This window comes from Oncorhynchus tshawytscha, linkage group LG15 (assembly GCF_018296145.1).
Source record: "Oncorhynchus tshawytscha isolate Ot180627B linkage group LG15, Otsh_v2.0, whole genome shotgun sequence".
NCBI classification, from domain to species: Eukaryota; Metazoa; Chordata; class Actinopteri; order Salmoniformes; family Salmonidae; genus Oncorhynchus; species Oncorhynchus tshawytscha.
Genome location: NC_056443.1, coordinates 3,828,206 through 3,856,035, shown reverse-complemented (window position 1 = coordinate 3,856,035; position 27,830 = coordinate 3,828,206). Strand labels below are relative to the sequence as shown.

The window sequence follows — 27,830 nt, the reverse complement described above, 5'->3', positions numbered from 1 at the left end:
AGCCGTTGTTGCTCCTAGACGTTTCCACTTCACAATAACAGCACTTACAGTTGACTGGGGCAGCTCACGTAGAGAAGACATTTGATGAACTCACTAGTTGGAAAGGTGACCTCCTATGACGGTGCCACGTTGAAAGTCACTGAGCTCTTCAGTAAGGTAATTCTACTGCAAATGTTTGTCTATGGAGATTGCATGGCTATGTGCTGTCAGCAACCAGTGTGGCTGAAATAGCCAAATCCACTAATTTGAAGGGGTGTCCACATACTGTTGGATATATGGTGTATTAATTTCAAATGTTTTTTTATTTTTGGATTTTAATTTAAAATCACTTCCTGAATTGACTTCTTTCAATTCTAATTAACCCCAGCCCTTAGGGTCACTGTGGCTGTAAGGAGGATGAGACACACAGCCCCAGTGTGTGTTTGTGTGTGTGTATGAACCGGCTCCGCTCCTCAGTACTACAACAGGAGCCATCAGAGAAAACAAGGTGACAGATGAAAGGATAAGGAAAGAATGGGAGTGTTTCACTGCTCTGATGCAAGCCTCACCTCATTTAACACATTTCGTTACACAGAGAGGCAGCTGTGGCCTACGGAGAGAGAGAGAATAGATGTTTCCCTCTGGCCAGGAGAACAAGTAGGGAGACAGGTTTCCCTTGTATCAACATTGAGGATCCATTGACAGGTCAATATGTCTCAGAGTAACATGTTAAAGACACATTTAATATTTGCGGTAAATGTTTGATGACCCTTGGTCGAGTGTGATGGAGTGACTCTAACATTCCCTGAGAGAGAGGTAAGGCCATCCGTTCATTCACACCAGATAAATGCCCAGATTTTCCTCATACATTCAGTAGACTAGGGAGTGGAGCACTGGGATGGAATCTGGTACTGTTATCTCATCCAGTAGACCCAGCCTATGGACACTACTGAGTATCAACCAGCTCTTTTTAAATGTTCTGTGTAAAGAACAGAATGTATTCTATGAAGGAAAATATACTCCATGAGAGCATCTTGTGACCGCGCCCTTCCAATAACCAATAGTCTTATAGCTATTTCCTATTTACCATGTTACACTCTCAAGCATGTCTGAACCCAGCAGGTTTAATGGACGGGGGTTATGATGACAGAAGAAAACCTGCTCTTTGTGGAAATACAAGTTGTGTCTTGACATGTTATCCCAATCAATGTTCTTAAATCCAGGTCCTCAATCACAGCTAAGAGCCTCCAGGTAGAAGAACCGGTTCAACGAGCCATGATGGGAGACATAGTTTGCTTTTACTGAGGAAAATACATCAGCCCCACCCTGGATCTAGTTCAGCCTCTGGCTCTGCATCAGCAGGAGGGTTTGTCTGGGTTTCTCCTGCCGTGCCTCTCTCTCTCTAGGGCAGTGGTCACCAACCGGTAGATCGCGATCGACTGGTCGAACTACAAGCTATTCCTAGTCGATCACTAGAAATTGATCAAGTGAGATATCCAAACTTTTAAAACCATTAAAACTAGAGACTCAAAGAATGCAGCTGCTGTTTTTATGAGTAAGTTCATGTTTCAATTGTTATTCAGCACTGTCAATACCTTGTTAAACATTTTTATAAGCTATTAAATGCCCGTTTCGATAAGCTCGAGTTGTTATTATTTGTGCCCTGTTTCTTTTTTAATATCGAGGAATATTTCACGTTCTCTGGTCATAGGAGTAACAACATGAATTGGTGCACGAAGCAGAAGTAATGCCGTGCAACTTAAGTTTCGTCATCAGCTGGAAGACTGTGTCCCCTTTTCTCAACGGAGGGCAGGAGTGAAGAGGGGTGGTAAGTGCCAGCACCTTGCATACCACTGCTGGCTTGCTTTTGAAGCTAAGCAGGGTTTGTCCTGGTCAGTTCCTGGATGGGAGACCAGATGCTGCTGGAAGTGGTGTTGGAGGGCCACTCCAGCAGACACTGCCCTGTGTAGGGTGCTGTCTTTCAGATGGGATGTTAAAATGGGTGTCCTGACTCTCTGAGGTCATTAAAGATCCCATGGCACTTATCGTAGGGGTGTTAACCCCAGTGTCCTGGCTAAATTCCCAATCTGGCCCTCATACCATCACCTAATAATCCCCAGTTTACAATTGGCTCATTCATCCCCCTCCTCTCCCCTGTAACTATTCCCCAGGTCGTTGCTGCAAATGAGAACGTGTTCTCAATCAACTTCCCTGATAAAAAAAATGTTTTTTTAAAAATCCGTTAATTTAAGTCCCGTAAGAGGCAGCCTCACCACTGCTGCCTCCATCCCCCAGTCTGACCATCAGATGCAGGCCATCAGTCCAGTAAAAGAAGCACATTATTATACTCACTTAGCTGTGCCTCACAAGTAATACAACACATCATCTATTACCAGTGTGATCATGTTCCTACAGTTTTGAAATAGTTTCAAAATGGTCTGAGAAGAACAACATTGACAGGGCAAGTCAAGCTTAGCCAATATGCAGTGATAATGTATTGGGCCTGTGGCCTGCTGCACAAACCTCATTGTTACAGAACTGTTTTTAATTGGTTAATTTTGCATACATATGCTTGTTTTTTAAAGTCATGTTAATTTTTTTTTTTTATCTGAGCGGTAGATCTCGGCTTGCATTTTGACTCAGAAAACGTTGGTGACCACTGCTCTAGGGTGTCTATTATCTCATCTACCGGTCAGCCTGCCAGAATTCCTACCCTCTCTGCATACAAATAGCTGTCAGTAAGCCTCGCTTGAGGAAAGGAATGACAATGCTGGTTTAGATCGGTGGCGACTCACCGGTGAGGTGGATTTTCATTCCATAAATTCCGCATTTGCAGGTGCTGGTTCTTAACTCTTCTTGAACTGTACTGTTGGTTAAGGGCTTGTAAGTAAGCATTTCACGGTAAGGTCTACACTTGTATTCGGCGCATGTGACATTGTTTTATTTGATTTGGTAACTGTGACATTAAAAAGTGAAGATTACAGAACTCCAGAATTCTAGTCAAAATGCGCTGATTGAAAGGGCAAGAAATACCTTGTAACGGTTTTCTAGTGGTGATGAAGGAGAGTCGGACCAAACTGCAGCGTGTCGATTGCGATCCATATTTATTAAACAAAACGTAAACACGACTAAACACTAAACACTACAAAACAATAAACGTAATGAAAACCGAAAACAGCCTATCTAGTGCAAACTAACAGAGAGTACAAGTAAGACACTAAGGACAATCACCCACGACAAACTCAAAGAATATGGCTGCCTAAATATGGTTCCCAATCAGAGACAACGATAAGCACCTGCCTCTGATTGAGAACCACTCCAGACAGCCATAGACCTTGCTAGACAACCCACTAAGCTACAATCCCAATACCACCACCAAAACCCCAAGACAAACACACCACAATTACAAAAACCCCATGCCACACCCTGGCCTGACCAAATACATAAAGATAAACACAAAATACTTTGACCAGGGCGTGACAGAACCCCCCTAAGGTGCGGACTCCCGAACGCACCTCAAAACAATAGGGAGGGTCCGGGTGGGCGTCTGTCCATGGTGGCGGCTCCGGCGCGGGACGTGGACCCCACTCTTAATGTCTTAGTCCCCTCTCCCTTCGTCCCTGGATAGTCCACCCGCCGCCGACCATGGCCTAGTAGTCCCCACCCAGAACCCCACTGGACTGAGGAGCAGATCGGGACTGAAGGACAGCTCGGGACCGAGGCAGCTCGGGACTGAGGGGAAGCTCGGGAGTGAGAGAAAGCTCAGGAGTGAGAGGAAGCTCAGGAGTGAGAGGAAGCTCAGGAGTGAGAGGAAGCTCAGGAGTGAGAGGAAGCTCAGGAGTGAGAGGAAGCTCAGGAGTGAGAGGAAGCTCAGGCAGGTAGATAGATCTACCAGCTCCTGGCTGGCTGGTGGTTTCAGCAGATCCTGGCTGACTGGCAGATCCTGGCTGACTGGCAGATCCTGGCTGACTGGCAGATCTGGAAGAGTCTGGTTGACTGGCAGATCTGGAAGAGTCTGGTTGACTGGCAGATCTGGAAGAGTCTGGTTGACTGGCAGATCTGGAAGAGTCTGGTTGACTGGCAGATCTGGAAGAGTCTGGTTGACTGGCAGATCTGGAAGAGTCTGGCTGACTGGCAGATCTGGAAGAGTCTGGCTGACTGGCAGATCTGGAAGAGTCTGGCTGACTGGCAGATCTGGCGGCGCTGGGCAGACTGGCGATGCTGGGCAGACTGGCGGCGCTGGGCAGACTGGCGGCGCTGGGCATACTGGCGGTGCTGGGCAGACTGGCGGTGCTGGGCAGACTGACGACGCTGGGCAGACTGGCGACGCTGGGCAGACTGGCGATGCTGGGCAGACTGGCGATGCTGGGCAGACTGACGGCGCTGGGCAGACTGGCGACGCTGGGCAGACTGGGGGCACTGGCGGCGCTGGGCAGACTGGCGGCACTGGCTGCTCCATGCAGACTGACAGTTCTGACTGTTCCATGCAGACTGACAGCTCTGGCTGCTTCATGCAGACTGGCAGCTCTGGCAGCTCCATGCAGACTGGCAGCTCCATGCAGACTGGCTGCTCCATGCAGACTGACATCTCTGGCTGCTCCATGTAGACTGGCTGCTTCATGCAGACTGGCAGCTCGGGCTGCTTCATGTAGACTGACAGCTCTGGCTGCTCCATGCAGACTGACAGTTCTGACTGTTCCATGCAGACTGACAGCTCTGGCTGCTTCATGCAGACTGGCAGCTCTGGCTGCTCCATGTAGACTGGCTGCTTCATGCAGACTGGCAGCTCGGGCTGCTTCATGTAGACTGACAGCTCTGGCTGCTCCTTGCAGACTGGCAGCTCCATGCAGACTGGCAGCTCCATGCAGACTGGCTGCTCCATGCAGACTGGCTGCTCCATGCAGACTGACATCTCTGGCTGCTCCATGTAGACTGGCTGCTTCATGCAGACTGGCAGCTCGGGCTGCTTCATGTAGACTGACAGCTCTGGCTGCTCCATGCGGACTGACAGCTCTGGCTGCTCCATGTAGACTGAATGCTTCATGCAGACTGGCAGCTCGGGCTGCTTCATGTAGACTGACAGCTCTGGCTGCTCCATGCAGACTGACAGTTCTGACTGTTCCATGCAGACTGACATCTCTGGCTGCTTCATGCAGACTGGCAGCTCTGGCTGCTCCATGTAGACTGGCTGCTTCATGCAGACTGGCAGCTCGGGCTGCTTCATGTAGACTGACAGCTCTGGCTGCTCCTTGCAGACTGGCAGCTCCATGCAGACTGACAGCTCTGGCTGCTTCATGCAGACTGGCAGCTCTGGCTGCTCCATGCAGACTGGCAGCTCTGGCTGCTCCATGCAGACTGACATCTCTGGCTGCTCCATGCAGACTGACAGCTCTGGCTGCTCCATGCAGACTGGCTGCTTCATGCAGACTGGCAGCTCTGGCTGCTCCATGCAGACTGACATCTCTGGCTGCTCCATGCAGACTGACAGCTCTGGCTGCTCCTTGCAGACTGGCAGCTCTGGCTGCTCCATGCAGACTGACAGCTCTGGCTGCTCCATGCAGACTGACAGCTCTGGCTGCTCCATGCAGACTGACAGCTCTGGCTGCTCCATGCAGACTGACAGCTCTGGCTGCTCCATGCAGGCTGGCAGCTCGGGCTTCTCCATGCAGGCTGGCAGCTCTGGCTGCGCTGAACAGGCGGGAGACTCCGGCAGCGTAGGAGAGGAGAAAGGCTCTGGCTGCGCTAAACAGGCGGGAGGCTCCGGCAGCGCTGTAGAGGAGGAAGGCTCTGGCTGCGCTGAACAGGCGGGAGACTCCAGCAGCGCAGGAGAGGAGAAAAGCGCTGGCTGCGCCGAACAGGCGAGGCACACTGAAGGCCTGGTGCATGGTACTGGAACTGGTGGTACTGGATCGAGGACACGCACAGGAAGCCTGGAGCGGGGAGCTGCTACCGGAGGACTGGAGTGTGGAGGTGGCACAGGATGGGCTAGACCGTGAAGGCGTACTGGAGATCTTGAGAGCAGTGTTGGCACAGGATGTGCAAGGCTAGGGATGTGCACAGGAGGCCTGGTGCGTGAGGCTGGCACCAACTTCACCAGCCGACTAACACGCACCTCAGGACGAGTATGGAGCGCTAACCCAGGTGCCATCAAATCCCCAACACGTTCCGTCGGGCGAATTCCATGCAAAAAGCACCAACACAGCAACTCCCTCATTTCTCTCTCCTCCAATTTCCCCATTAACTCCTTCACAGTCTCTGGTTCTGGTCTCCTCCTTGGCTCCTCACGATAAACAGGGAGAGTTGGCTCAGGTCTGACTCCTGACTCTGCCACACTCTCCCTGAGCCCCCCAAGAAATTTTTGGGGCTGATTCTCAGGCTTCCATCCGCTACGCCGTGCTGCCTCCTCATATCTGCGCCTCTCAGCTTTCGCCGCCTCCAGTTCTTCCTTGGGGCGGCGATATTCTCCAGGCTGAGCCCAGGGTCCTTTACCGTCCAGTTCTTCCTCCCATGTCCATTTCTCCAGGTGGTGCAGCCTCTCCCACTGCAGCTGCTGCTGCTCCTGCTGCTGCTGCCTCTGTTGCCTCTCCTGTGGTTCCTGCCTGTTAACACGCTGCTTGGTCCGTTGGTGGTGGGTGATTCTGTAACGGTTTTCTAGTGGTGATGAAGGAGAGTCGGACCAAACTGCAGCGTGTCGATTGCGATCCATATTTATTAAACAAAACGTAAACACGACTAAACACTAAACACTACAAAACAATAAACGTAATGAAAACCGAAAACAGCCTATCTAGTGCAAACTAACAGAGAGTACAAGTAAGACACTAAGGACAATCACCCACGACAAACTCAAAGAATATGGCTGCCTAAATATGGTTCCCAATCAGAGACAACGATAAGCACCTGCCTCTGATTGAGAACCACTCCAGACAGCCATAGACCTTGCTAGACAACCCACTAAGCTACAATCCCAATACCACCACCAAAACCCCAAGACAAACACACCACAATTACAAAAACCCCATGCCACACCCTGGCCTGACCAAATACATAAAGATAAACACAAAATACTTTGACCAGGGCGTGACATACCTAATTAAAATGGTATTACTTTCTCAAGTAAAGTACATTTACAAGACGTTCTCAAGTAAAGTTAAGTATGAGATAGTTTTGATCAAATATCTCGTCATGTCCTTTTGCCAAAAATAATGGCAGACAAATGTAGTTTAAGGCCAAGTGAACATGTTTGTTGTTGCTTAGTTTAGCCAGTCTGATTGTACATATCTCAAATAAAGTAGACCAGATTCGAGTGCCTGTTAAAATCGTAGGAGGAATATTTGGAACAGCTTAAATAGGTTAAATAACCTATGCATGTATATATAAGAAAATGTTACGAAACGATGCAAAAAAATAAAAAGGAGTCTACAATGCTTTCTAGTGGAAACAATAAGAATGTACAATAGTCATTTTGAAATCAGTGATTTACCTTCTTTCCTTACACAGCACTGCCCTCATGTGGTCATAAGGCAGGGGGAAATCCTGCTGTAAGTACCTCCGGGCAAATTGAGTTGTTTTCACTTGGAACAAAACAGAAGCAAACAAGACAAAACACGGAGGATCTAACCTGAACTTGTCCTATAAGAAACCTTTGTTTTTGTAGCAAAACGTTTTACTACGGTGTGCACTAATGAATGGGCACTCTGTTCACCTGCCATAAGGCCATCAACGCGGTCAGACATAAATCGGTGACAGCTCGATCCTAATTGAATACTTTACACCGTGTCAATATTTTATTTGACAGCATTTCAGAATATCATACGGTAAACAAGATTTCTGCAAAAGTTAATATATCCATAGTGTTGCATTTCATAAAAATAGGCCGTTCACTTATAGTCTGGGACTATCCATAATAATACATCGAGTCATATTTATAATAGCGACACACCTGTACAAGGTCAATAACACGGCTAATAATAACACTACACAGTGATACCCTGCTGCATTAGGTAGGCTCAGGGGGTTCATGTATTGTACATGCCGTCAGTCTTCAACACACTCACCGTTTTAGATATACCTATCTCTTCTGATCTGCCCATAGAAAAGTACTGATATTTGCCTCAATGCGGGACTGCTCTGACGAGAGAAAGCGGAGAACTGTGCAGCGAAGGAAGGACATTCTCCCTTGTCTCTAGTCTACACAGAAGTCATGATAGGCTTAGTGATGAAGGTGCAGTATACAGTCAGGACTGGCCAGACACTATAGGAATGGTTGTGTGTGGGGTGAACACAGTGGCACTGTTCAAATGAATCCTTTCTTGAAGTAACCAGTGACACTTACATGAATGAACATGTACCTGCTTTACATTATTATATATTTATTTATTGTCATTTAACAGATGCTCTTATCCAGAGCAATTGGGGTGAAGTGCCTTGCTCAGGGGAAGATTTTCCACTTATTCAGCTCGGGATTCAAACTAGCAACCTTTCAGTTACTGGCCCAATGCTCTGAACATCTAGGCTACCTGCTGCCTACTTACTTGAAGTAACCATTGTTCTTACAAGACGTTAGGAAAGAGAGAAGGAAGAGAGGAAGGATGCATTGTTAAAGTATTCAAACAGGCCCAGACAGTGGCTGAGCCACAGACTCCTGTCTACTCAGGGTCAGTTCCCCAGCACAATTTATATACCAATTCTCTGAACCACTTTGTGCTTTAAAGAAATATATTTTCCTCTCATAAATAGAGATTCCAATGGGCTCAGCGCATCACTCACCTCTCTTGTAATTACTGCTATTCTGAAAGACTGTCTGCATTTCTTCCACCCGAGGGGGACAGCTTTGTTCTGCCAATGTCGTCCTCTCTTTGCTGGATTGTTAGCTCGACACACTGCAAATTACCACTCAAAAATCAGATGTCTGCAGAAACTAAAGGGGACACATTCAGATTGCTCCTTAATGACTTTTCTTTTATCGCCAAGAATGATTCTTGTGTCTGTCAATGATCATCATGTCTAGATGATTGTAGCCTCTCCACATCTCCATGTACAGTATAATAGTCATCAGAGCGACAGATGAATTAGCTTCTGTGAGTCCCAGGGCCAGAGAGAGGGTTTGAGAGAGTTTAAAAAACTAAAAAACTACCTTAGTCATCGGATGACAAGGCGGTTCTGAGGGACGCACGTGTGTGTGTTACTGTGTGTGTTTTAACTGTGTACCTGTGTGTGTGTGTAAACTGGTAATGGGAGAGTGTAGACAGAGCCACTGACAGAGCCTCCACTGTCTAGAGCTCCGAAGTTAATTGGGCCACAATCTGGTAGAGAGAGATGTGTGTATATATATTTTAATGTCACTGGCTATGTAGACACTTAGAGACTAAACAAATGTTGAAATGAATATCCAGACAGTTGTCAGTTGTAATGTATACATATGCGTCTTTGGGAGATAAACGTGTGTCATGTGTTGTGTAAATGAACAGCGTTAAGTGAAGCACAGAGCATTAGACACATTTAAGTGATGAATGAGCTTGTGACAAATGGCAATGTTTCTCTCTCTCTCTGATCCCCACCAGAAATACTAGTGTAGTTTCCTGCTTTCATACCCTTGCCATATTTTCACCCAAACACGTAATTCTGTGTAGCTACAGCTTGATTACACCATCTGATAGAGATGTTCTGTCTAGACGTTTCGATATCTGACAATGAGATACCAACAGAACCCCAACAGTTGTGGAACTAACTTCAATCTGTAAGGAAATGGAAAGATTTGCTAATGTTTTCTGACCAAATAAATACTGTGGGGTCTGTAAATATAGTGAACAAATTTCAACAATCAGATATAAAACCATGAATGTCTGTCATGGCACAGATGTATATGAATATTGGGACATTGGTATTGACTGTACGGTAGCAGCCTGGATTGAACCACATCAGTCTAGAGAGTGTTCTAGGTTCTTTAAGTCCATAACAGACCTCTCTGTCCGTTGGTCCCTGATCGTAAGGCACTCTGCCCCGATATCCCATGAGCCTTCACTCTCTCCACATTGTCCACCAGACAAACCTCAGCAAATTGCTTTGTTCGCGAAGCAGAGTGAGGGGGAGATGTATCTCCTGTGACCCAACCGTTGATGATTCAAGCACGAACAGCCCTTAGAGTCCACTGCAGTCTCGTAGAATGGGTCCACACAGACTAGAAATGCAATATTATAGTGGATTTGTGGCTGTGGATTTATAAGGGAGTGTTGAAAAACGGTGTTGTGTTCCTTCACTCGTCTAGCTTATGAGGCGTCTCAGAACTACCATTGGCCCAACTAGGTATGCATTAGAGATGATCTCGTCCCACATATTAATACTCATCATATAATATATTTATTTCTATACCGTTTGATAGATTCCTCGGGATAGCTTCTTCAGTCTCTTACAGTCTCTTATTTAAGGCAAAGTCCCATTAATGCGTATACTCTTTTTCTAGTTCTGGTTTTCATTCTCTCTTTTCAAAATACACAAAAACAGGCAACCCCTCTTCAACATTCCTTTCATAAAATAGACTTCATTGTATAAAAAAAAACTGCAGTGTCACAGTCAACCAATCGGTGAGTGGTTCAATTTGCATGTACGTCCTGGACTGGAGTGCTGTGGGGATTTGAGCACTTCCAAAGGAAGTTCCTGTATTCGGACCCCTTAACACTGCTCAAGGATCCAGTCACGCTACACACATTCTGCTTGGTTTCTTCTTGTTTTGAATTTTTAAGTGGATGCTTTCCAGTTCTTAAGGTGGTCGGTGTAAAATATCTCTCAAAATAATTTAGAGTACAATATAAATAAAAATGGTTCTCTAAAAACGCATGGAGGAACCCCCCTTTACATCTGAGGTCTAGAGGGTGGGGTAGGGGAGTGCAGGCAGGGTGAGGGGATCCAATGAAGGGGCTAGCCAGGCTTAGTGTAGCCTGGCCTGGGGGTCTGGTAGTGGGTATACTCCAAGGTGTTATCTGCTCACAGTGGACGTGCCCGAGCGCAGGGTGCTGGGCAGCTTGTCAGAGCCGGGGATCTTCCAGGGCCCAGGGGACACGGTGGCCTTCCTACCCACTGCCGTGCTGCCGCTGCTGGTGCTCTTGTTGGGGCGGCAGGGCCGGGTCTCTCCAGGGCCCCTCTCTGCCTCTCTGGGCCTGGGCTTCTCCTGCGCCGGCTCCCCCTGATGCCCGACACTAACGTCTGGGTGACTGCTGCTGCCGCTCTGAGTACCACCACCGCTGCTGCCGTTCCCGTTAGAGTTTGTGTATGAGGGCTTGGAGCCTTTCGTCGGGGACTGTGTGGGTTCTCTTTTCCCCTGGGACGTGCTGCTGCTCTCCCCAGCTATCCTCTCCTTAGACCTCCCCCTGGAGGAGCTTTTGGGCTCCCCTCCCCCAGGTAGCAGCTCATCCCTCCCCACCGGCCCTCCCTCTTTGGGGCAGCTCCCTCTGCGGGTGGACCTGCCACCTTCCTTCTGCTTGGCCCTCCCATTACTGCAACCACTCCCACTGGGCCGGTCCCGGTCCCTCCTCCCGTGGCCGGTCTGGTCCGGATTTTGCGGCTCGGTCTGGGCCTTCCGGGGGCTCTGGGAGCGATCCGCCTTCCTGCTCTCTTGCACCGCCGGCTCCCGCGGGACCTCCTGCGGTGGCAGGCGAGCCAGGTCGGGGCCTGGGGGCTGCTGGGACGGGGTCAGATGAGATGAGGGCGATGGCATGGTCAGAGTGTCTGGGGGCAGGGCTACTTCCGACAGACTTGGGGAGGCTGAAGGGCGTGCATCCCAGGGGGAGGTACTGTCTGCTGGGGCACAAACACACAGTTAGACATGGGAAAGGATAGTCTTAACAGTCAGGGGCGAATCCTACCTTCCATTTACTTAGTCATGCATGGATGTCAATGGGAGACTGAGTGAAAAGTTGACTTAAGTGGAAGTTTGCCCTATAGAGATATATCTATGAATCTATAGATTTATCCAAACAACACACACCAAGCCAAAAAACATGCCTCTAGTCTACATGGATGACAGCATCCATATTGTAGCAATCACAACAATCAAACCCAGTCTTTGTGGTATGGGCTGCAAGTGAAATATCACTTCACTCCTATAAGTCACACACTGCAAGTTCACTTTTAGGCAGCACACATCTCAGTTCCCTAGCTTCCTTTAAAGCCTCAGCACTTCTAAGAAGCGGGCAGAGAAATCGAAAACAGGTTTATTAATGGAATGGATGATATGCTGAATCAGGCGGTGCTTCAGCCTGGCTCGGGAGAGAAAACCTGCGGGTTCGAGACTCCCCACCGGTGCTCTGGGCTGAGTAACCACAGTAGCGGCTAAACCTACAGGGCTCTACCTTCTCCTGAGAGGCTGCTGCAGCTCACAAGGCCTGTTAGCTTCTCTCTCTGCATCGCTGAGCTAGCAGTCCCAGGGTAATCATTCATTACAAACAGGCAGGCAGGGGGGAAGTCACCAGGGAGGCTAGCGCCAATCGTCTTAACTAGCAGGGGCAAAGAGGGAGGCTAGGCTAGTTCCATGAGGCCTCATTACAGACTAGATGGACTCCCAGATCAGCTAGGAAGGTCTGATGTTTGGAGAGAGCTCAGTGGGCAGGCTCACAGTCAATGCAGGTGCCTGTTGCGCTCTGAAACCCTGGACTATTCACACCAGCTCATTCCGCTACCCATCAGCCACTGCTTGGTGTATTGAAGTGATGACCTGTCTCCCGTGGAGGCTGTGTGGCCCAATAGGATTGTGAGAGGGAGTATGTGTGCTGAGCTAATGCCTGCTGTCACCTTGGATACGGCTCTGTTCGTTCTGAGGGGTGAGGGCCCTGCTGCCCAGCTAGCTGACTGGATCTGACCTTAATACAACCTCCATACTCTAGTACTCTGTATGAGGGGACAAATGTACACATGCTCTAATACATCCACACAATACACAGCATGCACACGTCCACATACTCACAAACGTCATGCACGCGCACACACACAGTATTATATTATGTGGTACTAAATGTGGCAACCGTCTTTTATTCAACTTCATTATTTCATCAGGATGCCGTTTTTATAAGCTTTGAATTCGTTTTCCTCTGCAAAGTACTGTATAAACTAGCTGAAAATACAGAGCCGCTTTGCAAAATGTAGTTAAATAACCCCGAAGCAGCGCATCAAACATAAATACTACATCCTCTCAGTATACAGATAAACCTAGGCCTGTAAAAACATCTACGTATCCACACAATCCCCCACATCCATGTTACAAATGGCTATTCCACTTTTATGTGACTGCTCTGCCCAGAACACACAGGTTGATAGTTGATATGAAAAGTGACGCTGGTGATTTAATATGGCGTCCTCTGGCTGACAGTGTAATGGGCTCATGGTGCGTATTTCACAGCTTTATGTCACCCGCGGGCAGGTAATAGAAAAATGTCTTTCTAATGGAGGAAGGAGGGAGGGGAGAGAGAGAGAGGGGGAGAGAGAGGGAGGGGGAGAGAGAGGGGGGGGGGAGAGAGGGGAGGGGGGAGAGAGAGGGGGAGGGAGGGGGGAGAGAGGGGGAGGGGAGGGGGGAGAGGGAGGGGGGGGAGAGAGGGAGGGGGAGAGGGGGGGGGAGAGAGGGAGGGGGAGAGAGGGAGGGGGGAGAGGAGGAGGGAGGGAGGGGGAGGGGGAGGGGGAGAGAGAGGGAGGGGGAGAGAGAGGGAGGGAGGGGGAGAGAGAGAGAGGGGGGAGAGAGAGGGGGAGGGAGGGGAGGGAGAGAGAGAGGGGGGGGAGGGAGGGGGGAGAGAGGGAGGGAGGGGAGGGGAGAGGGAGGGGGAGAGAGGGAGGAGGGGGGAGAGGGGGGGGGGGAGAGAGGGAGGGGGAGAGAGGGGAGGGGGGAGAGAGAGAGGGGGGGGAGAGAGGGAGGGAGGGGGAGAGAGAGAGGGGGGAGAAGGGGGGAGGGGGGGGGAGAGAGAGAGGGGGGAGAGAGGGAGGGGGGAGAGAGGGAGGGAGGGAGGGGGGGGAGAGGGAGGGGGGAGAGAGGGAGGGGGAGAGAGGGAGGGGGAGGGGGAGAGAGAGAGGGGGAGGGAGAGAGAGGGAGGGGGGAGAGAGAGGGAGGGAGGGGGAGAGAGAGAGGGGAGGGAGGGGGGAGAGAGAGGGGGGGGAGAGGGAGAGGGGGAGAGAGAGGGAGGGGGAGAGAGGGGGGGGAGAGAGAGAGGGGAGGGAGGGGGAGAGAGAGGGGGAGGAGAGGGAGGGAGGGGGAGAGAGGAGGGAGGGGAGAGAGAGGGGGGGGGGAGAGAGGGAGGGGGAGAGAGGAGAGGGGGAGAGGGAGGGGGGAGAGAGGGGAGGGGGGGGAGAGAGAGGGAGGGGGGGAGGGGGGAGAGAGAGGGAGGGGGGAGCGAGAGAGGCGAGAGGGGGGGGGAAAGAGGGAGGGGGAGAGAGAGAGAGGGGGGGGGAGAGAGGGAGGGGGGGGGGGAGGAGGGAGGGGGGAGAGAGAGAGGGGGAGGGAGGGGGGGAGAGAGGAGGGGGAGAGGGAGGGAGGGGAGAGGGAGGGAGGGGGGAGGGGGAGAGCGAGGGAGGGGGAGAGCGAGGGAGGGGGGAGAGCGAGGGAGGGGGGGGAGAGAGAGGGAGGGGGGAGAGGGAGGGGGGGAGAGGGGAGGGGGGAGAGAGGGAGGGGGAGGGAGGGGAGAGAGAGGGAGGGGGAGAGAGGGGAGGGAGGGGAGAGAGAGGGAGGGGGAGGGGAGAGGGAGGGGGGGAGAGAGAGGGGGGGGAGAGAAGAGGGAGGGGGAGAGAGGGAGGGAGGGGGAGAGAGAGGGAGGGGGGAGAGAGAGGGAGGGGGAGAGAGAGGGAGGGGGGGGAGAGAGAGGGAGGGGGGGGAGAAGGAGGGGGGGGAGAGGGGAGGGGGAGAGAGGAGGGGGGAGAGGAGGGAGGGGGGAGAAAGGGAGGGGGGGAGAGAGGGGAGGGAGGGAGGGAGAGGGGGAGGGAGGGAGGAGGGGGAGAGGGGGGAGAGAGAGGGAGGGGGAGGGAGGAGGGAGGGGGGGGAGAGAGAGGGGGGGGGAGAGAGGGAGGGGAGGGGGAGGAGGGAGGAGGGAGAGAGGAGGGGGGAGAGAGAGGGAGGAGGGGGAGAGAGGGAGGGGGAGGGGGGGGAGGGGGAGAGAGGGAGGGGGAGGGGGGAGAGAGAGGGGGGGAGGGGGGGGGGAGAGAGGGAGGGGGAGGGAGAGGGAGGGAGGGGGAGAGAGAGGGAGGGGGAGGGGGAGGGAGAGGGAGGGGGAGAGAGAGGAGGGGGGAGAGAGAGGAGGGGGGGAGAGAGGGGAGGGGGAGAGAGGGAGGGGGAGAGAGGGAGGGGGGGAGGGAGGGAGAGAGAGAGACAGGGAGACAGAAATAGATGGCAAAAAAATCTCTGTCATAGGCCGGGGAGAGAGGCCGGGGGAGAGAGGAGGGGAGGGGGGGAGAGAGGGGGAGAGAGAGGGGGGAGGGGGAGAGAGGGAGGAGGGGGGGGGGAGAGAGGGAGGGGGGGAGAGAGGGAGGGAGGGGGAGAGAGGGAGGGAGGGGGAGAGAGGGAGGGGGGAGGAGGGAGGGGGAGAGAGGGGAGGGGGGGGAGAGAGGGAGGGGGGGGGGGGGGAGAGAGGGGGGGGGGAGGGGGAGGGGGAGAGAGAGGGAGGGGGGAGAGAGGGAGGGGGAGAGAGGGGGAGGGGGGAGAGGGGAGGGAGAGGGAGGGGGAGGGAGGGAGAGGGAGGGGGGAGAGAGAGGGAGGGGGGAGAGAGGGAGGGAGGGGAGGGGGGAGAGAGAGGGGAGAGAGAGAGGGAGGGGGGAGAGAGAGGAGGGGGGAGAGAGAGGGAGGGGGAGAGAGGGAGGGGGGAGGGAGAGGGGAGGGGGAGGGGGGAGAGGGAGGGGGGGGGGGGAGGGACAGAGAGACAGAAATAGATGGCAAAAAAATCTCTGTCATAAATGGCCGGGGAGAGTCTCCGACTGGGAGTGGTAGTCAGAAGTCGCCTAGCGACAAAGAAGGAGACAGACAATACTATTTCCTGTGTTTAAAGACCCTGGTCACCTGCCAAAGCTAAGTGCTGATGACTGTATTTCACAGTGGAGGCCTTGGCTGGCTGTGGAAGAGTCATGTGCAGTGCTAGCCTCAGCGCTAACTCACTACCCACAGGCCGGGAGTGTGACTCTCCGTTACAGAGACCATGGGAGAGTCTGACACATCACGATTTATTACCAAGAGGGCCGCTAGGTGCTGTCATTCCCTGAGGTGCTGGGGACATAAATGTCTGTTAGGGGCCTCAGCGTGCACCATGGTGGGATTTTATCACAGGAAATAGTCTGCCTATATATTTCTGACTAATCTATCTAGACGATAGTGGTTGTCAGTTTGAATCGCTATTTTGTAAAAGTTGGTCCATGGATCTTTCTAAATGTGTAATATGTATTTATTGTGTGTACATACAGTATAATAATTCCATTGGGCTGGCCTGATGACCACGTGGACATATTCTGCGTTCAAAACACCTGGGAACTTGGAAATCTCAGACTTAAGTGTGTTCAAGACAACTGGGAACTCAGGGGAAAAAACTAACTCCGACTGGGAAAATAGTTTTGAACGGTCAAACTCTGACATCTTTATAAAGCTCAGAGTTTCCGACCTGAAGATCAGTGAAGTCATGATTTGACCTCGTTCCCCCCCCAGTTGTCTTGAAAACCCCAATAGCTGGGGAACTACTGTAGGTTGATGTCACTGTGATTGAAGTGGAGAGGAGGAGCCAGTGTGTTCTGACCAGGAAGTCACAGCTGCAACCCACGGCATGGGCACACAAAACCACACCACAAACCACGACACCAAGTAGAATTAGACTGGAACATGCAGATCGTCACAAACCGTGTCTTTAGAGTGGCCCATTAAGAAGAAATAGGGGGAGCCATGCTTGTCACTTTTCATGCACATGGAGAGACTGGAAGGTACCATTCCTAAGGAAAGGGGAGTAACAACCTATACCAGTCATTAGGGTTAAACCAGACGCCTTGAAAGGAAGAGTTACACTATTGTTAGTCAAGAGAAAGACAAGTTTATCAGTGTTAAAGTATTAAGTAGAGAGAAAGACATTGCTATAGATGTAGAAAATACAACTACATTAGAAGATAGGCATGCCAGACATAAGCAGAGTTATTATAAGTTGATGTTTTTTGTAATTCTTACCACCTTTTTCAACCCAAATTAGTGATTGTGAAATTGTCTAATCGTGGCAACTCCCCAACAGCCTCGGGAGAGGCGAAGGTCGAGTCATGCATCCTCCGAAACATGACCCGCCAAACCGCACTTCTTAACATCTGCCCGCTTAACCCGGAAGTCAGCCTCGCCAATGTGTCGGAGGAAACACCGTTCACCCGCAGGCGCCCAGTCCGCCACAAGAAGTTGCTAGAGCACGAAAGCCAAGTAAAGCCCCCCCGGCCAAACCCTCCCCCAACCCGGACGACGCTGGGCCAATTGTGCGTCACCCTATGGGACTCCCAGGCTGTGGTGTCGCCGCAACACTCCAATGCAGTGCTTTAGACTGCTGCGCCACTCGGGAGGCCCGAGTAAAGAATCATCTATAGACGTAATCATCTTAGAAATGCATGTGACTTTTAAAATGTGATTATAGTGTTACTGGAATCAGATGAGATGTGTTACTGCTGGATTAGCCTTGGTCTGGGGAGGGGTAAACAACAGGGTTCGAGGGACAGAATGGAAACCCACCATACTCTGGGACCTGCCCTGTGCCTCTCTTCAGGAGCAGACGCACCCGCCGGCCCCCTGACTTGATGAGCTCGATGGCCCGGGCGTGGGTCATGTCCCTGGTGGTGTCCCCATTGATCTCAATGATCTGGTCCCCTACCTGGAAAGGAGGAGAGACAACACAGTGAGAGAGAGAGAGTGAGAGAGAGAGAGGGAGCAATACTGTAGATAGATTGTGTGTGTGTGTGTATGTGTCGTCGTCATCCCCCGGCTGTGTGTGTGTGTGTGCATGCAGGTGTGTGTATGTGCATGAAATCCTGTTGCCATGCAGAAACTGCACAGACAATAAATAGACAATAGACCACTGTGACAGTAACCTCTAAATCACCAACCCACTGAGCACCTTGTGTTATATAAACATGCGTTACATTGCGTGACAAGTTCACACCAATTCCCTGATTAGATGAACAAATTATGGACGAACGCTGGCACACACTACCGCAACCACCAACGCAATTATTTCTTGGCAGGCCTCGGAGATAAGCACACACACTACGTATTAAAGCACAAAATTAATAAGGCAAATTTATTGTGGATCACAATTTATTAGGATCAATGTGTATCTATAAATCATAGTGGTGCAGAGGGATCAGAGCGGCCAGTGTAAAGCGCTAATCTGAATTAGCACTCATGAATATGAATGTGGTGTCAGTTGTCATTAATTCCTGCAGCCCGTTTTTATAATGTCATTTAGATTGAATTACGGACTCGTCCCTGCAGGGGGGGTTGAGACTAAAGAGGATACCCTCCTGAATACCAATGTCCTGGGCGTTGTTCATTACGTACCAAATGGAAGAAACTAGACTGAAACAGGGAGGGAGTACCTGAATCCGTCCAATAAGAAACAATTGTTTTAGCTTTCCGTTGCAAAACGTATTCCTAATGAATATGACCCAGGACATTAGTAGCTGAAGACCTGGTAGTAACCTATTCATTTCACTAAGTAGACTACACCTCCCTTCCAGCACTACAGTGAAAAGGTTGTGACCTCTCTATGACTACAACATCAAGGTCGGAGGCCGATTGTATAGGCATATCCCCTGAAGGATCTCACTAACACAATACCTTCACTTGGGAATGGGACCAGTGCCCTCTTGACTGATAGTGTAGGAGACCACGTGCTGTGGCGCCAAATGTATAAACCAATTACTGTAACAAATGGAAAAGTCATCGGCTAATAGTGCTAATAAGTAATTTGAAAGTGAGAGGAGAGAGAATCCTCCCGGCAACAGAGAGAGAGAAGGGGAGTCATTAAGTGTTATTAGGCTCATCTGAGCGGAGCTGGGCCGTCCGTCCATCTACACCTTCTGACAGTTAGTGAATGGCTGAGGCCGGCCTGAGTCATTCCCCTTTAAATGGATGGGAAGTGACTGGGTGTGGATGGGAGAATTGAACACCAAGCCAACAGCAGTAGTATGACCTCCAGATGAAGCATGGTTATCCTTGGATTGTCTCTCCTCTAGATGCTATCTCGAGTACAGCCAAGCTTACTAAGGCTGTGTCTGAAACAGCACCCTATTGCCTATATAGTGCACTTTTGACCAGAGCCTGAGTCTTGGTGGTGTAAAAAATAGTATACTATATAGCCGGCCGGCCGGCCCATCCCAGTTCATTTCAACAGCGGTGTTAGATGATCCTACCTTTCCCCCTCGACCATTCATCTCCCCCATGATCAGAGTTCAAACTGGGCCTGTGTGTGGCGGACTGCAGAGTTTGAGTGGGCCTTTAAAGCTGTGATTACTGAAGGATAAATCACGATACCGGCCCGGGCGTAGAAGAGAGAGAACAGGACCGCTAGCTATCCCTCATCCCCAGGCGATGGGTTTGGGCCTGGGCCCGCCGAGCTGCATTTACCTCGCCGTGACGGAGTGAGAGTAATATCCCTACAGGCCGTTTCACACACATTATCTCCGACAGGTTCATTACAGATAAGGAATGCACAGCGATGACGCTATTGGCCCACACTAGGGAGATTGGGCAGAGAGAAAAGTGTGACGGGTAGGAGACGATCAAGATACTTTAGGAGATATAGAAAAAATGCGATGACAGACTTGTAATGTACTCTTTGATATCGGAAAAGTAAAGTGAGATTTCTGTATTTTTTACGCCATAAAGTGGTCAGAGTCACCCTGGATGAACATAGCAGGCTACAAGAACATATACAGCTGTTGAGAGAGAGTGACTCATACTTCGACAGAGGTGATGGAAGGAAGGTGTGAACTTGGGGAAAAACACGCTCTGCATCTTTTTACAAAGAGTACTAACGTTACATTTGAACTTCTTTTTTTGTGTTAAACAGATGGTGACCGGCAGACTGTCCCTGGAGAGAACATTACGAAACGGACAAACGTGAAAACTACTCATGGTAAAAGCAGCCACCCTTTAATTATTCATCTGAATGTTTATAGTACCCGATGTATTATTGACTAGACTAGGGAAACGTTTCTGCTGCCAGTAAACCCACTAACCCAGCAGGTGTCAAAACATCCCAAATCCTTCACACACTCAGCCACACTGCATTAGCAGATTATTTTCTTACAGGGCTTAAACTGGAAATTTGCTGCCAAGATAATCATCAGACAATTATAACTAGCAAAGATGTATTATTAATATCCCACTAAACCAGCGTTGGGACAGAAGCTACTGTAAGTATGTTGAGGGGAAGTGTTAGTTCAGCGCAGGATGTGACATCGTCATCAACCTACCCTCATCCTCCCGTTGCGGATGGCGGGTCCATCCTCGGCCAGTCGCAGGACAAACAGGTCCATCTTGTACTCCCTCCCTCCACGGATACTGAAGCCAAACCCCTTCACACTCTTCTCCAGCTCCACGGTGAAGAAGTCAAAGTCCTGGAGAAGGAACAGGGCACATTCAGACAACAGGCAGTAAGAACCAGGGAGGAGGGGAAGGAGTAGGACACATTCAGACAACAGGCAGTAAGAACCAGGGAGGAGGGAAGGAACAGGACACATTCAGACAACAGGCAGTAAGAACCAGGGAGGAGGGGAAGGAGTAGGACACATTCAGACAACAGGCAGTAAGAACCAGGGAGGAGAGGAAGGAACAGGACACATTCAGACAACAGGCAGTAAGAACCAGGGAGGAGAGGAAGGAACAGGACACATTCAGACAACAGGCAGTAAGAACCAGGGAGGAGAGGAAGGAACAGGACACATTCAGACAACAGGCAGTAAGAACCAGGGAGGAGGGGAAGGAGTAGGACACATTCAGACAACAGGCAGTAAGAACCAGGGAGGAGGGGAAGGAACAGGACACATTCAGACAACAGGCAGTAAGAACCAGGGAGGAGGGGAAGGAGTAGGACACATTCAGACAACAGGCAGTAAGAATCAGGGAGGAGGGGAAGGAACAGGACACATTCAGACAACAGGCAGTAAGAACCAGGGAGGAGGGGAAGGAGTAGGACACATTCAGACAACAGGCAGTAAGAACCAGGGAGGAGGGGAAGGAACAGGACACATTCAGACAACAGGCAGTAAGAACCAGGGAGGAGGGGAAGGAACAGGACACATTCAGACAACAGGCAGTAAGAACCAGGGAGGAGGGGAAGGAGCAGGACACATTCAGACAACAGGCAGTAAGAACCAGGGAGGAGGGGAAGGAGTAGGACACATTCAGACAACAGGCAGTAAGAACCAGGGAGGAGGGGAAGGAGTAGGACACATTCAGACAACAGGCAGTAAGAACCAGGGAGGAGGGGAAGGAGTAGGACACATTCAGACAACAGGCAGTAAGAACCAGGGAGGAGGGGAAGGAGTAGGACACATTCAGACAACAGGCAGTAAGAACCAGGGAGGAGGGGAAGGAGTAGGACACATTCAGACAACAGGCAGTAAGAACCAGGGAGGAGGGGAAGGAACAGGACACATTCAGACAACAGGCAGTAAGAACCAGGGAGGAGAGGAAGGAGTAGGACACATTCAGACAACAGGCAGTAAGAACCAGGGAGGAGGGGAAGGAACAGGACACATTCAGACAACAGGCAGTAAGAACCAGGGAGGAGGGGAAGGAGTAGGACACATTCAGACAACAGGCAGTAAGAACCAGGGAGGAGGGGAAGGAACAGGACACATTCAGACAACAGGCAGTAAGAACCAGGGAGGAGGGGAAGGAACAGGACACATTCAGACAACAGGCAGTAAGAACCAGGGAGGAGGGGAAGGAGCAGGACACATTCAGACAACAGGCAGTAAGAACCAGGGAGGAGGGGAAGGAGTAGGACACATTCAGACAACAGGCAGTAAGAACCAGGGAGGAGGGGAAGGAGTAGGACACATTCAGACAACAGGCAGTAAGAACCAGGGAGGAGAGGAAGGAACAGGACACATTCAGACAACAGGCAGTAAGAACCAGGGAGGAGAGGAAGGAACAGGACACATTCAGACAACAGGCAGTAAGAACCAGGGAGGAGGGGAAGGAGTAGGACACATTCAGACAACAGGCAGTAAGAACCAGGGAGGAGGGGAAGGAGTAGGACACATTCAGACAACAGGCAGTAAGAACCAGGGAGGAGGGGAAGGAACAGGACACATTCAGACAACAGGCAGTAAGAACCAGGGAGGAGGGGAAGGAGTAGGACACATTCAGACAACAGGCAGTAAGAACCAGGGAGGAGGGGAAGGAGTAGGACACATTCAGACAACAGGCAGTAAGAACCAGGGAGGAGGGGAAGGAGTAGGACACATTCAGACAACAGGCAGTAAGAACCAGGGAGGAGGGGAAGGAGTAGGACACATTCAGACAACAGGCAGTAAGAACCAGGGAGGAGGGGAAGGAGTAGGACACATTCAGACAACAGGCAGTAAGAACCAGGGAGGAGGGGAAGGAGTAGGACACATTCAGACAACAGGCAGTAAGAACCAGGGAGGAGGGGAAGGAGTAGGACACATTCAGACAACAGGCAGTAAGAACCAGGGAGGAGGGGAAGGAGTAGGACACATTCAGACAACAGGCAGTAAGAACCAGGGAGGAGGGGAAGGAGCAGGACACATTCAGACAACAGGCAGTAAGAACCAGGGAGGAGGGGAAGGAGTAGGACACATTCAGACAACAGGCAGTAAGAACCAGGGAGGAGAGGAAGGAACAGGACACATTCAGACAACAGGCAGTAAGAACCAGGGAGGAGGGGAAGGAACAGGACACATTCAGACAACAGGCAGTAAGAACCAGGGAGGAGGGGAAGGAACAGGACACATTCAGACAACAGGCAGTAAGAACCAGGGAGGAGGGGAAGGAACAGGACACATTCAGACAACAGGCAGTAAGAACCAGGGAGGAGAGGAAGGAACAGGACACATTCAGACAACAGGCAGTAAGAACCAGGGAGGAGGGAAGGAACAGGACACATTCAGACAACAGGCAGTAAGAACCAGGGAGGAGGGGAAGGAGTAGGACACATTCAGACAACAGGCAGTAAGAACCAGGGTGGAGGGGAAGGAGTAGGACACATTCAGACAACAGGCAGTAAGAACCAGGGAGGAGAGGAAGGAACAGGACACATTCAGACAACAGGCAGTAAGAACCAGGGAGGAGAGGAAGGAACAGGACACATTCAGACAACAGGCAGTAAGAACCAGGGAGGAGGGGAAGGAGTAGGACACATTCAGACAACAGGCAGTAAGAACCAGGGAGGAGGGGAAGGAACAGGACACATTCAGACAATCAGTCACCATCACAAAAGCTAATGGCCATGTGTATTACTATAGCCTGGTTAAACCAGACTGAATGCTGCACTCGCCATTGTTTAACTCAGTGCAGCGTTCAGTCTGGTTTAACCCGGATAGAATTACCACAACTTCCTCGTTAACCTCTCTACCTGAACTACTGTTTCTTGCTTGTCAATGCCCATGTATTTCAGTTGAATTTATTTTATTTTAATTTAACCTTTATTTAACTAGGCAAGTCAGTTAAGAACAAATTCTTATTTACAATGACGGCCTACACCGGCAAACGTTGGGCCAATTGTGCACCACCCTATGGGACTCCCAATCACGGCTGGTTGTGATACAGTCTGGATGCGAAACAGGTCGTCTGTTGTGATGCCTCTAGCACTGAGATGCAGTGTTTTAGTCCGCTGCGCCACTTGGGAGCCCCATTTTGACAGCTTTACATACTTAAAATAAAGTAACGTAAAGTAAAAGTACAATTTAAGTTAGCAGACATCCCAGGTCAATATTGTATTGATGAGTAAAGTATCTAACCTGGTAGACCTGTGGCATCTGTGGCTGGATCTGTCTGTAGTCGTGGGGCACAGGCATAGGGAAGTGCCTGGGGTCAGTGGACAGCTGTCTGTAGTCCATCAGAGGAGGGTGTCTGTAGTCCAGGGTGGGTGGCTGGCGGTAGTCTGCTACAGGAGGGTGTCTGTAGTCCAACGGGGGCTGTCTGTAGTCTGTGAATGGAGGCTGTCGGATGTCCGGTTTCACATCCTGCCTCGCTTTCACCTCTGACCTGTAACTAACCAACCAATCAAGTTAAAGGAACATTTCCCACTGGGCATAAACTGGTTGAATCAACGTTGTTACAACGTAATTTGTCAATGTATTGTGACAAGGAATCTACAAGGAAAATACATTGGATTTGAAAAAAGTAATCAATGTTTTGAGGGTGAAATTTCAACTATGTAGATGAGGTTGTCATGGTAACCACATTTCAACATAGGTTCGTCTTTGTTGAATTTGTACCTTAAAAACAGCATCAGATCTTCAAAACAATAGGCTGGGCAGCACCTCCTACTGGAGAATTGGTATATCTACAGCTACCCTTTAGTCTCCCATCCTGGGTTTTAACCAAGCCCCACCCTGCTTAGATATGATATTTGTCAGTGACTATTACCATGATGCTATCTTGAGAATAATTGTTTTGAGATGTCACTTAAAAACTAAATAGATTCGCTGTTGCTATCAAAGTCATTCCAAAAGGAAGGTTTCACAGAGAAAATGACATGTGACCATACTTTATCACTCATGTAACGTCAATGAGACTATTTTGGCCTATATAGAATTTGCAAAGTCATCGACAGCCATTGTTTCAATTCAAGCCAGAATTCAACTAAAAATAGACAATACAATAAGCCCAGGGTTTCAAGCTTTGATTCATTTCAAATGTAATGATATTTAGTTATATTGAATTGTGTTCAGTTGTCAACCCACCAAATAACAACATTTGAAGGAAATGTAATTCTTCTGCTTGGATACTTCCACCTGTAATACTGACTTACTCTGGCTTTAATTACAGTTTGTCTCCAAATTCATATTTGATATGTTGGATTGACGTCTCCATCGCAACGAAATACGTAAGTCAACACAACAATCTAAGTTAAAGAATAGGACTAAATCAAATCCAACTTTATTTAAAGTGCATTTAAAGTTTGATATGATTTAGTCCTATTCTTTAACTTTGATTGTTATGTTGAAAATCAAACACAATTCAATGTTTGAAATACAATAAACAATGAATAGCATATTAACCTGTTGACAAGTTTAACCAATGATATGTTGGATTCATGTCTCTAACCAAAAATACAAGTTAAAGAATGGGATTAAGCCAGTGGCTCAGATGGAACTATGCAATCAGTAGATACATCTCAATTAAATGTTGATATTTGGTTGCTTTGTCAACCAAACACAATTTAATATAGCCTAAATTAAGGCTATCGTACAAACTAATGTAACATTCAACTATAAAACGAGTAACGCATCCATGGTCACCTTAAGGTTGAGTAATTATAAAATCCTTATTATAAAGCATGCATGAAACAGAGATGCTTGTTCTAGGTCCCAAGAAACAAAGAGATCTTCTGTTGAATCTGACAACTAATCTTAATGGTTGTACAATCGTCTCAAATAAAACTGTGAAGGACCTCGGCGTTACTCTGGACCCTGATCTCTCTTTTGAAGAACATCAAGACCATTTCAAGGACAGCTTTTTTCCATCTACGTAACATTGCAAAAATCAGAAACTTTCTGTCCAAAAATGATGCAGAAAAGTTAATCCATGCTTTTGTCACTTCTAGGTTAAACTACTGCAATGCTCTACTTTCCGTCTACCCGGATAAAGCACTAAATAAACTTCAGTTAGTGCTAAATACGGCTGCTAGAATCCTGACTAGAACCAAAAAAATGTATCATATTACTCCAGTGCTAGCCTCTCTACACTGGCTTCCTGTCAAAGCAAGGGCTGATTTCAAGGTTTTACTGCTAACCTACAAAGCATTACAATTGGCTTGCTCCTACCCATCTCTCTGATTTGGTCCTGCCGTACATACCTACACGTACAATACGGTCACAAGACGCAGGCCTCCTAATTGTCCCTAGAATTTCTAAGCAAACAGCTGGAGGCAGGGCTTTCTCCTATGAGCTCCATTTTTATGGAACGGTCTGCCTACTCATGTCAGAGACGCAAACTCGGTCTCAACCTTTAAGTCTTTACTGAAGACTCATCTCTTCAGTGGGTCATATGATTGAGTGTAGTCTGGCCCAGGAGTGGGAAGGTGAACGGAAAGGCTCTGGAGCAACGAACCACCCTTGCTGTCTCTGCCTGGCCGGTTCCCCTCTTTCCACTGGGATTCTCTGCCTCTAACCCTATTACAGGGGCTGAGTCACTGGCTTACTGGGGCTCTCTCATGCCGTCCCTGGAAGGGGTGCGTCACCTGAGTGGGTTGATTCACTGATGTGGTCATCCTGTCTGGGTTGGCGCCCCCCCTTGGGTTGTGCCATGGCAGAGATCTTTGTGGGCTATACTCAGCCTTGTCTCAGGATGGTAAGTTGGTGGTTGAAGATATCCCTCTAGTGGTGTGGGGGCTGTGCTTTGGCAAAGTGGGTGGGGTTATATCCTCCTGTCCGGGGGTGTCCTCGGATGGGGCCACAGTGTCTCCTGACCCCTCCTGTCTCAGCCTCCAGTATTTATGCTGCAGTAGTTTGTGTCGGGGGGCTGGGGTCAGTTTGTTATATCTGGAGTACTTCTCCTGTCCTATTCGGTGTCCTGTGTGAATCTAAGTGTGCCTTCTCTAATTCTCTCCTTCTCTCTTTCTTTCTCTCTCTCAGAGGACCTGAGCCCTAGGACCATGCCCCAGGACTACCTGACATGATGACTCCTTGCTGTCCCCAGTCCACCTGGCCGTGCTGCTGCTCCAGTTTCAACTGTTCTGCCTTATTATTATTTGACCATGCTGGTCATTTATGAACATTTGAACATCTTGGCCATGTTCTGTTATAATCTCCACCCGGCACAGCCAGAAGAGGACTGGCCACCCCACATATGCTCTCTCTAATTCTCTCTTTCTTTCTCTCTCTCGGAGGACCTGAGCCCTAGGACCATGCCCCAGGACTACCTGACATGATGACTCCTTGCTGTCCCCAGTCCACCTGGCCATGCTGCTGCTCCAGTTTCAACTGTTCTGCCTTATTATTATTCGACCATGCTGGTCATTTATGAACATTTGAACATCTTGGCCATGTTCTGTTATAATCTCCACCCGGCACAGCCAGAAGAGGACTGGCCACCCCACATAGCCTGGTTCCTCTCTAGGTTTCTTCCTAGGTTTTGGCCTTTCTAGGGAGTTTTTCCTAGCCACCGTGCTTCTACACCTGCATTGCTTGCTGTTTGGGGTTTTAGGCTGGGTTTCTGTACAGCACTTTGAGATATCAGCTGATGTACGAAGGGCTATATAAATAAATTTGATTTGATTTGATGAATAGGTTGTCGCAGGTCTCTGGAGATCTTCACTGTTGCTGTAATAATCTGTGCAGAATCTCAAACAGCATTGATCTCTGCACCATGCACTTTTAATGTAATCTCAACTGCAATCCAGGTCATTTGGTTCTCTATTAGATGAAACACAGTGATAACACATTCACCTGTTGTATAAATGAACTAAATATCTGGCATTGTATTCCCATTTGAACTTTGCTGTGCTTTTAAATGGTTGAAAGCGCAGTGAGACATTTCAGTGAAAACTAAACCAAAAATATGACGTTGTTTTTCCGTTGGAATTTGGTTGTGCTTTTTTTCGATGGTTGAATGCACGGTGATAACACGTTGGACATTGAACTACGATTTGAGTGGTCTTTTTGAGTGGGTGAATATACAG

At 49.6% G+C, this 27,830-nt stretch overlaps 1 protein-coding gene and 1 long non-coding RNA gene across 9 annotated transcripts in view; one reads left to right on the top strand and one right to left on the bottom strand.

The window, feature by feature from the left end:
- The first annotated feature begins 269 nt into the window (after positions 1–269).
- LOC121839376 lies at positions 270–26,841 on the top strand. Its single transcript, XR_006078903.1, has 4 exons — positions 270–1,534; positions 1,691–1,807; positions 20,022–20,087; positions 26,785–26,841. It is a non-coding gene; the product is annotated as an uncharacterized LOC121839376 (long non-coding RNA).
- The window catches only part of LOC112236291 (membrane-associated guanylate kinase, WW and PDZ domain-containing protein 2-like), a 288,293-nt gene continuing 268,202 nt past the window's right edge, over positions 7,740–27,830 (bottom strand). For 5 of the 8 annotated variants that reach the window (XM_042297931.1, XM_042297933.1, XM_042297935.1 and 2 more), the window contains 4 exons: positions 23,944–24,196; positions 20,428–20,571; positions 17,684–17,822; positions 7,740–11,772 (listed from right to left, as the gene is read on the bottom strand). In XM_042297931.1, coding sequence (XP_042153865.1) covers positions 10,955–11,772; positions 17,684–17,822; positions 20,428–20,571; positions 23,944–24,196 — 1,354 coding nt within the window. In that variant the 3' untranslated portion in view covers positions 7,740–10,954. Of the gene's footprint in view, positions 11,773–16,825; positions 16,937–17,683; positions 17,823–20,427; positions 20,572–23,943; positions 24,197–27,830 lie in introns of all 8 variants that reach the window. The other 3 variants (XM_042297937.1, XM_042297938.1, XM_042297932.1) reach the window with 3 other exon arrangements.